This window comes from Perca fluviatilis, chromosome 13 (genome assembly GCF_010015445.1).
Source record: "Perca fluviatilis chromosome 13, GENO_Pfluv_1.0, whole genome shotgun sequence".
Taxonomy (NCBI): Eukaryota; Metazoa; Chordata; class Actinopteri; order Perciformes; family Percidae; genus Perca; species Perca fluviatilis.
Genome location: NC_053124.1, coordinates 3,797,218 through 3,810,935, shown reverse-complemented (window position 1 = coordinate 3,810,935; position 13,718 = coordinate 3,797,218). Strand labels below are relative to the sequence as shown.

The 13,718-nt window shown below is 42.1% G+C and overlaps 1 protein-coding gene across 2 annotated transcripts in view; it reads right to left on the bottom strand.

The window, feature by feature from the left end:
- Nucleotides 1–13,718, bottom strand: part of LOC120571299 (retinoic acid receptor beta-like) — a 232,602-nt gene that overhangs the window by 15,211 nt on the left and 203,673 nt on the right. For both annotated transcript variants that reach the window (XM_039820181.1, XM_039820182.1), the window contains exons 6-7: nt 11,381–11,585; nt 605–763 (exon numbers count right to left, since the gene is read on the bottom strand). In XM_039820181.1, coding sequence (XP_039676115.1) covers nt 605–763; nt 11,381–11,585 — 364 coding nt within the window. The remainder of the gene's footprint in view (nt 1–604; nt 764–11,380; nt 11,586–13,718) is intronic.

Here is a 13,718-nt window from a genome sequence, read left to right as displayed (position 1 = left end):
TATCTGGTCATGCCAAACGGTAATCATTTTTTAAACAATGCAATTACCCGTTTCAGTCACCAGGGGGCAGTGCTCCTCTTGCCCCCAGCAAACTCCACGTATGCGGTCAGACCCATCTGCTAGGTTGCTGATGGGGGGCCGAGACTGAGAGCTACATGGAAAAATATGCACCAAACTTTGCAATGTTGCTCTTTTCATGAATACGAAAGTTGGGTGACCCCCCCCCTCCAAGAGTAAAAAATGTTGGGCGACCCTCCCCCCAGCAAAGAATAAAAAGACATGACCCTCTCCTATTTTCCTCCGGTGGTCCATTCCATAAATACCGAACGGTCCCTAAAAAAACACAATAAAAAATGTATCTAAAAAAAAAGTTGATTTATTGACAATGTGGGTAAAGGAAAATAATAGAACAGCTAGAATAGTCTGGTAAAGAAAATGACATCACTTGACTCTAACACAGCCTTTAAATCCAGGAAAAGACAGCACTTACCATATTACGATATCCAAACTCAAAATTACAATATCGATGTAATATCGATATATTGCCCAGCCCTACTTTTGACTGCAATCTCCTAACATGACAGTAAGTTGCTATCCTTCCTACCTTTAGCGCTGATGCTGCGCAGGTCTGTGATCTTCATAAGGGTTTTGGGGAACATGTGCGGTTTGCTGGGCCGCCGCTTCCTCACGTAGATCTTCAGAGCTTCCAGGAGCGGCTCCTGGAGCTGGTCCACCTTGGAGGGCTCCTCCAGGTCTTGACGGTCTAAAACACACACACACACACACACACACACACACACACACACACACACACACACACACACACACACCAAATATCCAGTCAGACTTTTAAGCTCAACCATGGGGGTGTTAGGTGTTTATGTCTGTGTAACGATGTAAATGATTATGAACCAAAGGCCAAAGGTGTGTAACGTTATCTTCATCACCACCCCGTTCGCCACTGTCATCGGGGTGGTCATTGTCTGTTACGTTGATGCCCTGCAGCAGATTCTTCCATGACACTATCAGTTGTTATGCTTCCTCCTCTTCTTCTTTAGTTTTGGCCTGTGTTTTTTGTTTTTGCCTGTTTTTTGTGTAACAGATTTCTTCCAATTTTATTTTGTAGTAACGAGTAACTAAGATGATTAGGGGAAATGTAGCGTAGTAAAAGAATATAAAAGTAAAAGGAATTGTGGTGGCAATGGCTTGTAGTACTTGAGTCCGGACTCAAGACGCTTTTCTGTTGTCTCGGACTCATCTTGGACTCATTGGTGTTTGGACTCGGATTTGTCTCGGACTTGGCCATTGGCCTCGCCAAATATTGTAGTGGGTCTGGACCGAGTACAGCACTATATGCTTTTGTTCTAAAGTAACTTCCTGTATAAAAAAAAACCCATTGATGAAGCGCACTGTTTCAGAAACAGGTATTAGTTTAATTCAAAATCCATCTAGAACAGGCATTGAGATTGGTCGCCTGCTGCACTATATACAATCATCAGGTATCAATCATTTTCATTTTGGCCACAGACACAATGTCAGCAAGCACTTTGTACTATGAATTCTTCAGGACAAGTAATAAGTTCAAGAATGGGAACATTTCCATTTTATATTTTAAGTAAATAATGTGATCTAATTTGACCCTTTCTTTCCACGATCTTGACTGTCTCTCATTTGGACTCGGTCTTGATTTGGACTTGAACCTCTTTGGACTTGGTCTTGACTTGGTCTTGACTCGGTCTCGACTAGTCCTGGTCTTGGACTTGTCTTGGATTCGACAAGGGTGGACTTGACTACAGCCCTGTGTAGTGGAGTAAAAGTAAAAAATTCCAAAAATATAAATAACGAAGTAAAGTACAGATGCGTACTTAAGTACAGTTCAGTCAGACAACTCACATTTGAAATGTTTATTACAACAGCAGAACATTGTGTTTGGCGGCCAGACTCCGACCTCATCACTCCCCCGCATGAGATATTGGTGATGAGAGTGATGATAAAGTAGCTGGCTGGAGCCTGCAGGTGGATGTTGGGGTGGTGGTGGGGCTAAAGGCTCTGACCCACCAACCCAACGGCCGACCTTCGGCAGAAAAGGCAGTTGGACTGACTGCCTCCACGAGTTGGGGACTTGACTTGAGCGTACGTTCTGCACGTGTGCGAGACGTAATACGTCTCTATAACAGCAGGCGGCGCTAATCTGTATTGTCGCCCAAAAAATGAAAACCGGCAGCTGATTGGATGACCACGTCATGTGGGTCTGGCTGCTCCCGGATTTTACAACCGGGAAAAATGGCGGCTTCGTTCGGAATACGATCTCATATTTTACGAAGACAGTTCACCGAAACGTGTTTCTGAAAACATTTTAAGTGAGAAATAGGCCATGCAGTTGCGAATCTGTCTTCATTTCAGATCGACAAAAAGAGGTGTTAGTCAGGCTCATCCCGCTCGTTATTTCCGGGTTAGCGCTCCATAAATCAGATTGGCCATTGAGTCCGACTGCCTGCCTTCCGATTCAACATGTCAAATTGGTAGGGCTGGGCGTATCGATCTAAATATCGATAGTATCGATACCAAGATGAGTATTGGTATCGGATCGATACTGTCGTGATGAGATCGATACTTTTGTTGTAGTTTCTCTCTGAGTTCATGCGAGCACAGCGTCTCTCCAAGTCTGTGCGCAGTGTGCAAACAGCGCATCTCTCTCTCTCTCTCTCTCTCTCTCTGCCCCCTGCCCCTCCCTGCTCTGCCGGAGGCGGAGAGTCAGAACAGTGAGAGAAGCCCGTGATGATGGCGGAAAGAAAGAGAAGCGCTGTGTGGAGTTTATTCACTCCAGCTGATACGGACACTGACACGTGATGTGTGCAAAAAAAGTAATTCGCCACTGTGGTAACACCACCAATTTGCATAAACACATTAAAGCAGTTCACCTGAGAGAGAACTCTGAGCTGCAAAAAAAGTTGAGGAGGGAGGAGGAGGGGGGAGAACCCCAAACCAGACCCCCAACAGAGAGACAGAGGTCTCTGGCAGAGGCTTTTCAGCCAAGAAATCAGGAGTATCCAGGTAATCTCCAGCATTAAAGGTATTGTGGAGGATTTTCTTTTTCCGGGTGGATCATCAAGACTATTGGTCCTCCTAGTTGTCAATCATTCTGGCGCTATGTTTACGTAAGGCCGTCGTACGTGCTCGTCCCTAGGGTAGTTTTCGCTTTCTGCGCATGAATACTTTCAGGTGTATATGTGTGGTGAGCGCACAGTGTCTATGAAAGGTATGACAAGAAGAGAAAGGAGTGTTTTTGGGAGAATGTTTGCCACGCTGGGTGTGCAAAAGCACAGGGTTTGCGCTCTACACTGATGCCTCAGTCGCGAAGTTTCTACTGACAGGTAAAGTTTGGCATGCTATTTGGAGAAATCCATTTAAAATCACTGCTAGTGAAAGTTGATGTAAGCTATGATTAGCGATGCTAGCCCTGGCACAAGTCACGCACAGACACGGTAAACATCTCAATTTGTGAAAAGTGCAAATCTTCTTTTTGAAAGTAGGCTTGTATGAACCATGCCGACAGCAACTTGTAAACAGTGCACTCTCGTGCACACGTTTAATATGCGTTACGTCTCGGGAGCAGGTAGAGTGTTGCGCATGTGCATTTTTTCAAAAAGTGGAGAGGGCGGATCTTTTCTAAAATTCGTGAAAATCCTCCACTATAACTTTAAGCAATGTTGAGCACAGTGATCAGAGAGGCAATTTTAGCAGACTGATAGAACTAAAGGCAAAATCACAAAATTATTCAATGACCATGACGTTACAAGTAAAAAGTATCGGTATTGGTATCGATATCAGCGATACTAGCCCTGTATTTACTTGGTATCGGATCGATACCAAAATTCCCAGTATCGCCCACCCCTACAAATCGGCCCAAATGAAGGCCGACAGCTCCACTGACTGACGACGGCACGGAACTCACCAAACAGACTCAAGTCACTGACCTTGCCAGACTGTCCGACGGCTGATAATTAGGGGTGCACCGATCCGATGTTAGGATCGGATATCAGTTTTTTTGTTGTTGTTATTTTCGTACCCCTGTTGACTGCATACCCTTCTCACTCATGGTAGTAACTTTATAACACAACAATTAATAACCCACAACTATCTTTAAAAGGATAAAACACCATGGCATATAATAATTTGTGACTTAAACAGTTTCTAACACTAATAATTTTACATTTACAAATGTAGCTACACCGCCGAACGGCATGCTGGGTAACATTACAGCTGCTAGCCTAGCTAGCCAGGTAGCATAACAGTCTGTTAAGCTGGGAGAGGCTCCGGTCGTTACTGCACATTCAAGAACCGAGAAGAAAGTTAGCTAGAGGATGAAGAAAGACCGGAGATACACCAGAACAACGTGTGCTCAAGAGAGGAGCAGTCTGTTGTTCTGAAGTTTTTTGTTTCTAAAAAATCTGACATAATTTAGCCACTGTTGTTGCCCGTCGCTCTAACGTTACTCGGCCATGCTAACGTTATCGTGCTACTGTTAGTTACTGTGCTAACGTTAAAGACAGGTCACTTCAAGCATGCAGCGGAGCAACATTATGAACGCAATCCACCTACGGTCCCGCTACAGACCTTGAGAAAGACAGGTTCAGAGCAATGATTAAAACACTGGATTTAAGATGTCTTGCCTTGCTGAAATACATCTGTCAACCTGCTAACATTATTCACCGAAGGAGGCTGACAGCGGAGCTACGTTCAGTCGCCCACTACAACCACACTACAACATCCTAACTTACCTGTGGCCAAGGTAGTGTTTATACAACTAGCTTACAACTATTTTGTTTTGAAAGGGAAACAGTGTTAAAGTTGTTTGTAGGTGTGATTTCATTCGATTTGAGTTTATTTTACTACTTTGCAGTTTGCACAATAAAGTAGCTTCTGTAACTGTTTCATGGATTCTCCTTCATATAAAGTTATTGGATAATGTCTTGGAGCCAAACCCTTTAGTAATCAAAGCTTTTAGTAAACATGATGACATTAACATGTTTTTGTGATATTCTATGTACTCCTGACAGTAGAATAAGCCATTATAAACCTATATAAAGGTAGCCCATTATTGAAGGCCCATTATTATTTATTTAAATTTATTTTAAGAAGTTTGATTACATTATATTTTCAATTTGAATGCACAATTGTTTTTTAAATAACAAATAAGAATTCTATACATTACATCTGTTAATTTGTCTTAGTTAGGAAAGTAATGTTTAGTTAGGAAGGTCTGGTGCCTTTAGTCTCTTCCACATGGTGGAAGGAAGGTATAAGGTGGAAGGTATACAGTTTATTATTAATTCAGCAACGGTATCGGATCGGTATCGGGTATCGACAGATACACAAAGCCCTGGCATCGGTATCGGGACTGACAAAGTCAGATTGGTGCATCCCTACTGATAATCGGGTTGGTGTGTCAGGGCCTTAACAGAGCAGTCACCAATACGCAGGGCAGCAGCGCCATTGACAAGCAGCTTAAATATACCGCCAAATTGATGGGGTGTGTTCGGTAAATGAAACGGACTATGAAGCATGCAACATCATTATGTCAACTCATTTGGTGCAGAGGAGAAACTGCAGAGATGGTAACAACTTGAGCAGAAAACTAATTTGAATTCCTTTTCTTTCGAGTCGTAGCGTTAAGCTCTGATAACTGGAGGTTTTAAAGTCTCAAACAGCAGGCGAGCAACAGCTGAACGCATTCAAACTTATCAGCAGACGTGCTGTTCAAAGCTATGCATCTATTCACAGACCACATTTCTGCACACAGTGATTATTTAGAGGCAGTTTTATTTTGGCTACAGATTTCTCAGACTCCGTGTACATTTATTATCAGATATATAAATATATTTATAATTATCACGGTTTATGGCACACATTAAAGAACATGAACGAAAGTCGTAAATTTACAGAAAAAGAACTCGGATATTCGCTGAGAGTCGTTAATTTGGAATTTTAATGAATTACTCTGCAATTTCCACACTTTGCGAAGTTATCCAGTGGTGCTGATTGGACCAACTATGCTGAAAATAAAGTGCCTACCACAGCTTTAATTAATAAATCAACTGCAAAGTAGACAGCAGTAAATTAAAACTAGGTGAGCTCAGTTTTCAAGTGATAATCTTTAATTAAAGCTGCAAACAGTGTCGGGGTTACTGGCGGACGCCACTCCTTGCGGCCGTGCATTTGCGCGGCACTCAAACTGCTAATCGTCACCAATGAAAAGGGAACTCTCTGCTGAGTTCAATGATATCTCACACAAAAGGGTACATCAATCGGGTCATTAGTTATAAAAAAGGGGCGTGGCTAAATCACAGGGGGGTGGGTCAAACCATCACCAATCAAAAAGGAACTCTGTTTAGTTCAATGACACCTCACACAAGAGTCTACCTTAAATGGTTCACAAGTTATGAAAGGGGGCGTGGCCTGAGTACATGGGCGTGGTTGAAGTATAGGGGCCGGCTCAGTATCACATGTAGACCACACATAAGTTTCATGTAAATTGGATGATGTTTGTCATATAAGGCTGATTTCCTGTTGCCTGCAGGATGACCAAAAGTCAATATCGGCCTGTAGATGTCCTCAGGCCTGGACCCTTGTTGATCATGGGAAATTTCATCCAGATTGGAAAATGTACACTAAAATTATTCGTTCATCGATAAATGTTCAAAATGGCCGCCACGGCCATACCGTTGGACGAAAAGTTTTGCTTTTAATAACTTTTCAGATTTTAACATGTCATCTGTCTGAATTTGAAGTCGATCTAATGAAATCTGTAGGAGGAGTTAGTTAAAGTATAGCACCTTGACTTTTAAGCCTGCTTCCTGTTGCCACTAGGGGGTGCTATGACTTTAAGTAAATATCGGCCTTTATTTGCCCTCAGTTGGACTCTTATGAATCCTGAAAAGTTTCGAGCCGGTTGGACAATGTACACTCAATTACACCCACTTCCTGTTTCAATGGCGAAATACACAAAATGGCCGCCCCGCCACGGCCATGCCCTATGACGAAACGTTTTTCTTTTAATAACTTTTCATCTTTAACGTCTTAAGATGGCACAGACCAAATTTGAAGTTGATTGGATGAAATCTCTAGGAGGAGTTTGTTAAAGTACGACATGTGGAAATGGCCAAAATCACACTAATTTCGAACTTTAGGGTATGGCTCAAATGAGCTTTGTTGTACGTCTTGACATGCCATATATGTGTACTAAGTTTCGTTAGTCTACGTTAAATGTACTGCAGGGGCTCAATTGTTTTAAAGTGCCCATATTATGAAAAAATCACTTTTTCTGGGATTTGGGGTGTTCTTTAGTGTCTCTAGTGCTTCCACACACATACAAACTTTGAAAAAAATCCATCCATGCTGTTTTGAGTGAGATACGGTTTCTGAATGTGTCCTGCCTTCAGTCTCCTGGTGAGCTGGTCAAAATCGGCTCGGACTGTGACGTCACAGACCGAAATGAGCTGGCTAACCACAACCGTTAGCTCGTAGCGTTAGCATTAGCATGCTAATGCTAGCATGCTACGTCGTTCTCAATAGCAAAGCACTGCTACAACACACACAAGTTACCATCCAAACATAATAACTAACTTAAACGGTGCGCCATTTTTAGAAGTCTCCCAGCTAATCCTGCCTTGTAACTGACCAAAGTTGGAGAAACAGGCTTTCTTTTACTGTCTCTAGAGTTAGCTAGCTGACATGCTCTACATCTGAGCTACTGAGCATGTGTGAGTGCAATCAAAGATAGTAGTGAAGAAGAAGATGAAAAGAGGTCTCACTCTGTAGCTAAAACAGAAACCAGGTGAAAAGAGGATCTGCAGCAGTGAGAGAGAGCTGTGCAGTACAACTAAAATATGGTGTTTTTTGAAAATTAAACCGTGTAAACCTATTCTGATACAACCTTAAAATACAGTTATGAACCTGAAAATGAGCATAATATGGGCGCTTTAACTTTGTAGGTTTTTTTAGTGCGCCTATTCCTGAAACCCTTAAAATACCTACATTTTCACCACGATTGATGCGACCACCAATTTTGGTGAGTTTTTGTATGTTAGGCCCCTCAAAAAGGCAATTCATTTGCTGGACGAATAATAATTCCTTCAATAGGGCCTTCGCCGCTGTCGGCGCTCGGGCCCTAATTACGTTATAATATAATAGCTGTAATATAATATAATATATAATAGTATAATATAAACTATAATGTTTTAGATATTAGAATCCTGTGACACACGGTCCGTTGTTGAACACACTACACCACCAGTCCATAAGGTGGCAGTGTGTGCACGCAGATCAGCAGCTGCTGAAACCTGCAGTCAAGGTGTGTGACTTCAGATGCAACCAGAGGTGTCTCGCGCTGTTCCTGGATTATGCAAGAGCCTGTAATATTTGCAGAGGCTCTGGGGATTGAGTATATAAACATATCATTGAATAAAACCCCAGCAGTTATGGAGCCTGAGCCCTGATGGAAACGAAAGGTAGAGGGTGGCAGATAGTAAGAACTGTGTAACTTTAAATGGACGTACAGTAGAACTTTGTGTGTGTGTGTGTGTGTGTGTGTGTGGGTGTGTGTGTTATGGGCAGAGACTTGTGTGTTAATGTGTGTGTAGCCTAACATGAGGTAGTTAGTCATGCTTCAGGTATCTCGGTGGAAAACAACCAGAGAAGGCTTATTCCCTTTGAGAGGGCAATTCAAACAGTCCACTCAGCTGACTGACTCTGCAGTGACACCCCCTCCCCCCCCACACACACACACACCTTTGTTTGGCAGTCAGGATAGTACTACCTCACTGATAGCAACCTGTGGTTGACCTGGTTTCTGACTGCTGTGGACTCTAGCTTACTTTCATCCCAAACTGGGCTGCAGCTCCAGTCAATATTTATCTGGAGAAATCAATACAGGCTGACTCTGTTGAATGAAGGAGCAGTTAAGCATGGTTTGAATCTGGAGTGGATCACTTTATTCATTCCACTTGATGTACTCCAAGACTACACCATCAACTCTGTTTACATCTTTAAATCAGAATTTATGCTAAATATATGATGTAATCAGGCTGCAAAAAGCCTTTAACTTGACATAGCCATTTGACAGAATGAAGGAGGGTTATGGGATTTTTAGACATTGATGCTCCATGGGTGATGCTGCAGATACCTGATACTTTACAAAAGTATTTCCCAACCTGGGGATCAGGACCCTCCAGCTTCAGAAGCTAACTCTGAGTCACAAGATGGTTACCAAGGGACATACTGTTAAAGTCCAACTGAAATTAAATTGCATGATTTTTTCCAGGTACAGCATACAGATTTGATCTGTAATGTATATTCCTTATTCTTTGGTTTCATAAATGTACCTCATCTGTGCATGTACCAGATTCAAATCCAATCATTTAATTTTAAAGCTCCATTGTGTATTTTTTTGAGTTGATTCTTAGCAAAACCCCCTTTGTTCTTTCACAAATATGTGCTCATTCATGTGTAATTACTTCCACCAACTAATCAAAGTATTTTCGTGCGCGTAGAATCTGCCATTCATACGAGCGACTCGCTCGAATGACGGCTGCCATGTTGCGCTTCCATCTTTAAAATACATTAGCCAAAGAGGGACATACCTCCGCCTTTCGCGCTTTTAAACTCAGTGGCACCGTGACGAATGCCAGGGAGGGCTAAGATAACGGAGTCGCCAAGGAACTTAAAAAGAGAATTAAAACGACAGCGCAACAGGCAGAGCAACAAGACCAAAGTTAATATAGGAGTGGTTTTTCCAAGATGGAAAGAGCTCAGGAATTAAGGATTTAAAAAATGGACACCGAAGTTGCCTGCTTTCTTCTCAAAAGGTAATTCTGCCTATTTGTGTAAATTCAAAGATTTATAGTTACTTGACTAACTATAGCATGGTTGTGCATAACACTAGAACGACGTCTAGGATACTTTTCCTTGTGTCAATGATGAAAAAGGATTGTCTACCTTGTAACATAAACATAATATATATATATATATAAAGTAATATTCAGTTGGTTGTCATATAAATTTAACCGCTTACACAATGTAGCTTTAAAGCAAGTTTATAGATGCATTTCCATCCACCTGTTTTTATGTGCATTTTCAATTTGCACATCAAAAAAACTTGAGTGGAAGGCACTCAGTATCGCAAAAAAACTTTGGTAACACTTGAAGTTTTCTACATAAGAGTGACATGACAGTCATGAACACATGACACTGACACTGTCATGACACAGTCATGAAACATGAACCCTAACCCTGACCTAACCCTAACCATAACTTGTCATGACAAAAACCGAATGACACTTACTAAAAGAAGTGTTATGTCATAAACAATTGACTTGTTTATGTTTTATGACACGTTCATGACAGTGTCATGTCACGCTTATGTAGAAAACTTCAAGTGAAGTGTAACCAAAACTTTTATAGCGAGACAACAGTTGTGACACATCTCAAAAAGAGCCTCAGCCTACATTAGCTTTCTAACTAATACTGCCTCCTTAGCTAGCAATGTCACGTTGCGTCCTGCACCTCAGCTTGTTGAACAAGCTACCAAACAAACATTAATTGGGGGCATGGGCATAATAAACATAATTTCTCAAGAGCAAAAAGGTGACGCAAATCATACAGCCAAAATTGTACTCATATAGTAGGCTTGCAAGGCTGTTTTATTCACTTTAAACATCGGATGAAGTGACTCTTTTCTCTAATACAGAAGATGCTGAACTGAGAACTGAGCCTCCTAGCAGGTAACCTAACTAACTAGCCAGCCAGCTGGACGGCCACTAAATTTGTAAAGTTTAACATCTTAATGTTTCATTCACACACTCTTTTCACAACGTAGATGCACAGTGCTCTCGCCAGATGACTGACAACCTTGTTCGGCTCATTTTCTGTAACCAGTGTAGCATGAAAGCATGGTGGATGGACAGATAGTCTAGCTAGCTGTCTGGATTTACCCTGTAGAGATCTGAGGAGCAGCATAGTCCTCATAAATCCACTGGAGTTTAAAACACCAACACAAAGAAAGAGGAAGGGGGGGGACATCCGGCCGAAAATGAGAGACATCCCGCGGAATTTCCGGCGGCACCTGAACAATCCCGGAAATGAAACGTTGTCAATATAGACTAGGTAGGTCCTGACCCCCTCAAGATTCCCCCATATGTACTGCTATTGTCGGTTTGCAGGCTATGCAGTTAATTAGCTAGTCAGCTTTGAATAGCTTTGAAGGTCATCATCTGTGATTTCAGATGCTAAATGATGTGCTCCTTATACTTCAACAAGACTGCTAACCCAATCCCCAAAGACCATATTTATTGCTCTTCCCTTTCTGCCCCGGCTCGCCCACCTCCGGAGATGAGACAGATGGCGCTGAGGAGGCCTGTCTCCGTGTCGTCCATCTCGATGGGCAGCAGTTGGTTGGCAAAAGTGAACACCAAGTCGGTGAGTGGGCCAAAGCCAGCGTTGTGCATCTGCGTCCGGTTGAGGGTCAGCCCATCCGAAAAGGTCATGGTGTCCTGGTCAGGGGTGTACCTCGTACAGATGCGCAGGATCTGACAGTGAGGAAAGGAAGGAAGGGAGAGGGATAGTCAGCAGGGATTTAGTGGACAGGAAACTTAAAGTTATATACTTAAAATGGTAAAACAATGTCTAAAATGAACATCACTTGGACTTGCTGGTGCGTCTGTCATCCTCAGAGGGTTAATCACAATCAAATAGACTGAAAAGCACAAAAAACCACAACAAATTGAACTGCCCTGCAAGTTTAACCACTTGATACACATATGTGATCATGATGGTTTTAATTTTCACAGCATTATTTACCTGATATATCACTGTAACCGTAGCCATGACTGATAATAATCTGCAAAACCAGGGCAGGTAGACTCTAGAATGAGAATCTGGTTCTGTACCAGAACAAGTTTAAAGTGGCCATATTATGCTCATTTTCAGGTTCATAATTGTAATTTGAGATTGTATCAGAATAGGTTTACATTGTTTAATTTTCAAAAAACACCATATTTTTGTTGTACTGCACATTGCTGCAGCTCCTCTTTTCACCCTGTGTCAGGTCTCTGTTTTAGCTACAGAGTGAGACCTCTCAACTTCTGAAAGATCTTTGTTGTCAGTCGCACATGCGCAGTAGCTAGGTAAGGATTACACATGAGCTAGCTAGCTGTTTCTCCAACTTCAGCCTGTACAAGGCAGGATTAGCTTGGAGACTTTCTAAACGAGGGTGAACTTCCAACTTTGCATGGAATACCTGCAGAACAGGGACATGTAAGTAGTTCTATACAATTAATTTTGTAGATTAGGGTGAATTTTTGTGTGTGTGTAGCAGCGTTTTGCCATTGAAAACGAGCTAGCATGCTAGCATGCTAACGGTTAGCCCCCTAGCCCCTCGTTTTGGCTAGTGACGTAGAAAGCCGTGCAGATTTTGCACAGCTCACCCGGAGATTGAAGGCAGGACATATTCAGAAACCTGTATCTCACTCAAAACAGCATGGATGTTTTTTTCTCAAAGTTTATATGCGTGTGGAAGCACCAGAGACACAAAATAACACCCCAAATTCCTGAAAAAGTGATTTTTTTTCATAATATGGGCACTTTAACAAGTTTCCAATAAAAGAGCAGCAGAGACAACAAGCTCGACCAAAACAATGACATTCCACACACTTGAACAGAATAACCTTTGGGTCTCCTGCTGCTGCTGTGTGTGTGTGTACACCTAATGAAGCAACCAATGGTGGATGTGAAGCCTACAGTAGCCTTTGAAGCTATTTGAGTGGGCTGGCTCTGACAGTGAGTGGCAGGCGTGTCTGCAACATGAAACAGAATAAAACATGGCTACTGGCGGTGACTTGCACCGGCTGGCCAGCCTGCGCTTAGAGACACACACACACACACACACACACACACACACACACACACACACACACACACACACACACACACACACACACACACACACACACACACACTGTTTGATCTTTCCTCTGACACTCCCTCACCCAGCCCCTGTGCACAATATCTACGCCCTTCACCAGAGAAATGTGCTGCTGAGTGGATGTTGATGGCTGAGTGACAGCCTGAAAGTCATTGCCGGCCTTCAACTTCTCACCTCTGTGTCCCTGGGAGTTCACTTCACTGCTTTGTCACATCTGACAAGTAAGACCTGGTCAATACAAACTCCAAAAATCCATATATTAATACATGGCACTGCCACTGAAACTGAGCCAGTTAAAAACATACACAATACTGTGTTATAATCAAGCATTCATTTATCCAGTTGTGTCCAAATATGATTTTTCGCTACTTTGCATTTACACCACACATAAATATGCATCTTCATGCATAAATCATTGTTTTTGCAATTACCTCGCCAAAATGCAGATCACCCTGTCACTTCCTGTCTCATTTTCCATGTCTTCTAAGGACATATCCACCAGGCAGCAGGGAGCGTTTACTATTTTGTAGAAAGGTACCCTTCTATTACCCTTTAATCATTTACTAATACTAATATATTGATTACATATATCAGTAACAAGCCAGCAACAATATTAACACATGAGTTGCCAGGTTGTAGAAATCCCTTTAGTCCTTTAGTGTTTATCCTTTGTTCTTGTTATAACACAGTTTGTTAAGAAGTTTGAAAAGTCTGCAGCTATGAATGTTAAAATATTTAT